General features: G+C 39.3%; 1 protein-coding gene across 1 annotated transcript; it reads right to left on the bottom strand.

Moving 5' to 3' along the window:
* Nucleotides 1–541: 541 nt before the first annotated feature.
* On the bottom strand, nt 542–2,983 carry naa20 (N-alpha-acetyltransferase 20, NatB catalytic subunit). Its single transcript, XM_057352989.1, has 6 exons — nt 2,874–2,983; nt 2,220–2,244; nt 1,821–1,911; nt 1,412–1,547; nt 1,137–1,282; nt 542–825 (listed from the first exon to the last, which is right to left on the bottom strand). The coding sequence occupies exons 1-6, from the start codon at nt 2,924–2,926 to the stop codon at nt 740–742; spliced, it is 537 nt and encodes a 178-aa protein (XP_057208972.1). The 5' UTR covers nt 2,927–2,983; the 3' UTR covers nt 542–739.
* Between the last annotated feature and the right edge of the window lie 278 nt (nt 2,984–3,261).

Raw genomic sequence — 3,261 nt, 5'->3', positions numbered from 1 at the left:
GGATGTTTTAAGATGGGGTCTCCCTAGCTGATTTTGGGCGGAAGGTTTATTTACTGGGAAGTGTCTTGGTGTTAAAGGGATAGTTCACCCAAAAATGAATTCATCCTCATGTCATTCCAAACCTGTATGACTTTTTCTTCGGCAGAACACAAAAGATGACATTTTGAAGAACGCTGGTAACCAAATGACACTGAACCCCATTGACAAAACCACAAAGACATTTCTCAAAATAGCTTAAGTCACATACAGGTTTTGAAACACGTAAGGGTGAATAAACTCTTTCCCAGCCTCGGTGACTTGAGGACACACATAGTGACGTAACCTTCTTTTACAGCCAATAAGCTTTCGCTTGCATCTGAAATGTGTTTTCCTTTGTAAATGCAAAGCCACATGCTGAAACTGATTGTTTAACTGCTGTCTGTTATTCAGGCTCCCAGCAGAAGAGATTTCAGCAGGTATGACGTCATCAGATGTTACAGTATATTATATTTCTCTTAAAAACAATCACATCAGCCAGGTTTTAATTTGGGCCTCTTTATTAAATGTAACTACAATTCTCGCGTCCTATATTTTCAGTGTTATTATCCAAACAGAAAACAAATCAAAAAGTTCATTCAGAGCAGTGACTCGCTGACACACAAGCGATAAAAACTCTGAGCTCAGCTGAAGTCTTCATCTCATGACGAAAGCGAATCTTTTATTTCCACGAGTGATCAAATCAGAGAGTCACATGTTAATGTTATTCGATGTCTTCCGGTCGGACAGGATGAGGAAGAGGGATTACAGATTTCTTCTCTGCGTCTCTGGATAAAGCCTTCCTCATATCTGTCAAGTGAAAGAGTTCAAATGAGTTTATTCACAAACATCCACAAATTAAAGAGCATCATAAGAGAAACAATATTTGAAGAGTTTGGTTCCAAAATGAGAAAATCATGTTTTTATTGTGCATTCCAATTAATATCAATCAAACTGCAGTTGGTTTGATTTTGATTTAAACCATAATGACTCAAAAAACACAGCTGACTAACACAATAAAACCATGACGACACAATAAAAAATGCATTTAATTTTGGGAACCAAACTCTTAATTTGCTCTTATTAAAGTGATGCTACAAGAAAGCAAACGTGAACTTTACCATAAGCATCTTCGTCTGGTTCTCCGTTACTGGCGGAGTAATATTCTATAACTGTTCTGTAGACGCTGTAGCCGAGCTGTTTGTACATATTCACAGCGACTTGATTGGAGACTCGCACGAAGAGGTCGACAAAGAACCCACCCTTCCTGAAGAGAAAACAAACTATTTACGACTCTTTCAGAACAGAGTTGTTCTCGCCGATGCATCAGGCAAAACCCACAGGCTGCTTTTATTCACAGGACATGACCAATGAGAGGTGCACGGGTAACTTTCACCTTTCTGAGATCTCCTCTAACATGTCCATGAGTTTAGCAGCCAGACCCAGTCGTCTGAACTCCGGTGCCACAGACAGAGCCGTCACGTGACCGTGCCACTCCTCCCTGGCGACGGACCCTTCTGCTTTCCCCATGACTACAGGTGAAAGTTAACACGGGTTACAAACACCTCACCTGACACTTAAAGTGAACCGGTTGTTTTCATTCTTCTAAGGAGCAACAAGGAAAAGTGTGACTGCTTATTAAACATCTCACAACAGGGTACCTTCCTTGAAATACACGCTACTTTTCGGATGTTTTATTTCAATGTTTTGTGATGCTTCTCTTTTGTCCCACAGAAGAAAGTCAACATCGTGAAAGGTGAGTAAAAGAGATGATACAGAGGTGTGATGACATGTAGTTTACTCACTGTAGCCCATCAGTTCACCGCCCGGAGCTTCTGCTACTATAAAATACTCGGGCCAGTGAGCCAGGTACTGCAGGTAAAATGGGATGCCATACTGTACAATAAACACAAGTGAAGGACAAACACAGAATCATGTACGACAGCCCTATTGGTCTCACACAGACTACTGTTTGATCATCTTGTGTTTCGTTTAGAGATTATATTGTTTTGTTCTTTCTAACTTTATTAATGGATACTAGTGCACTTTTTGTCGGTGAACATTGTGTGCGTCTTGTTATCATTAAACTGTATTACATACAAAGAAACATATTGCGTTGAAACTGGCCATTACGAAGACTATATCAACAGATATTTATCGGACTTTATCAGTCTTTCTCCTCATTTTCTGATGCTAAAGGATACAGTCTCAGTAAAAGGGTCCAGATTACTGTGGGATAAGAAAAAACATGCCATGGTCAATATGATCACACATACACATGCATGACATCATGCACAATAAACCCCAAATATTCGTTTTATCAGGGTGTTCAACAACATTTGCAGAAGACATTATAACATCTTAATTCATATATTATGTAGTAATTCGTTTTCAGAGGTAAACAAAGCATTTGATGTCGCAAACAAAACAGCAGCTAGCATGCTAGTTGTACCATGTTTTTTACGCACCGTGGTATTACCATTTTGTAAACACACATTTGAATGAATTACTAACAAAAGAAACTTTATTAAAATAATTGTGTAAACATACATCTTTTTTTAGGTGGTACTTAAAAAGACAGCATTACTTTTGCGTGTTGGTGTAATCTTGTAAAGGCTGTAAAAACAACATGAAAAAACATGAACTCTAGCTCAACAGTATGTGACTAAAACTAAATAGTCTGTACTAGTACATTAATACTGTATTTTGTTGTAACGTTGCCATGGTTTTTTCTGGAGTAACTCAGAGTAGCATGTAAATATCGCGCTGTATGAATGATTTTAATTCATTTATCACTGTGTCTGTCTAGCGCGTTTTTGTGAGTGTATTTATAATAATACGACATAAATGAAACTTACATGTTATTGAATTTAAACAGATCATCGCATGTAAAAGCTCGCAATGTTGTCATGATGCTGCGCGTGTGACGAGTTGACGCTCTGACCTTTCACCCTCTGCGTCACCAGTGTGACGTACCCTAGCTGGCTTTGTTCAGAGCCGTTGAAAAACAGAGTTGCGACACACTTCGATATCCGCTGTGTCTCAATCAGCTCCCTTGTTCAGTAGTCAGGGCACTGACCAGGGAGTCAGCCAATTTTAAGGGCTGTCTCATTCGCAAATTCCTTCCAGTGCACTGAAACGTTCGTTCCCTAAAAAATCCCACAATGCACCGCAAAAACCAGGAATGTTCCCTTACCGGAAATCACGTGACAAGTGTTGAAGGCGTTTAACCGAAATCACAACCAA

This window comes from Triplophysa rosa, linkage group LG15 (genome assembly GCF_024868665.1).
Source record: "Triplophysa rosa linkage group LG15, Trosa_1v2, whole genome shotgun sequence".
NCBI classification, from domain to species: Eukaryota; Metazoa; Chordata; class Actinopteri; order Cypriniformes; family Nemacheilidae; genus Triplophysa; species Triplophysa rosa.
The sequence above is the reverse complement of the archived record's forward strand: the minus strand, read 5'-3'. Positions and strand labels throughout refer to the sequence as shown.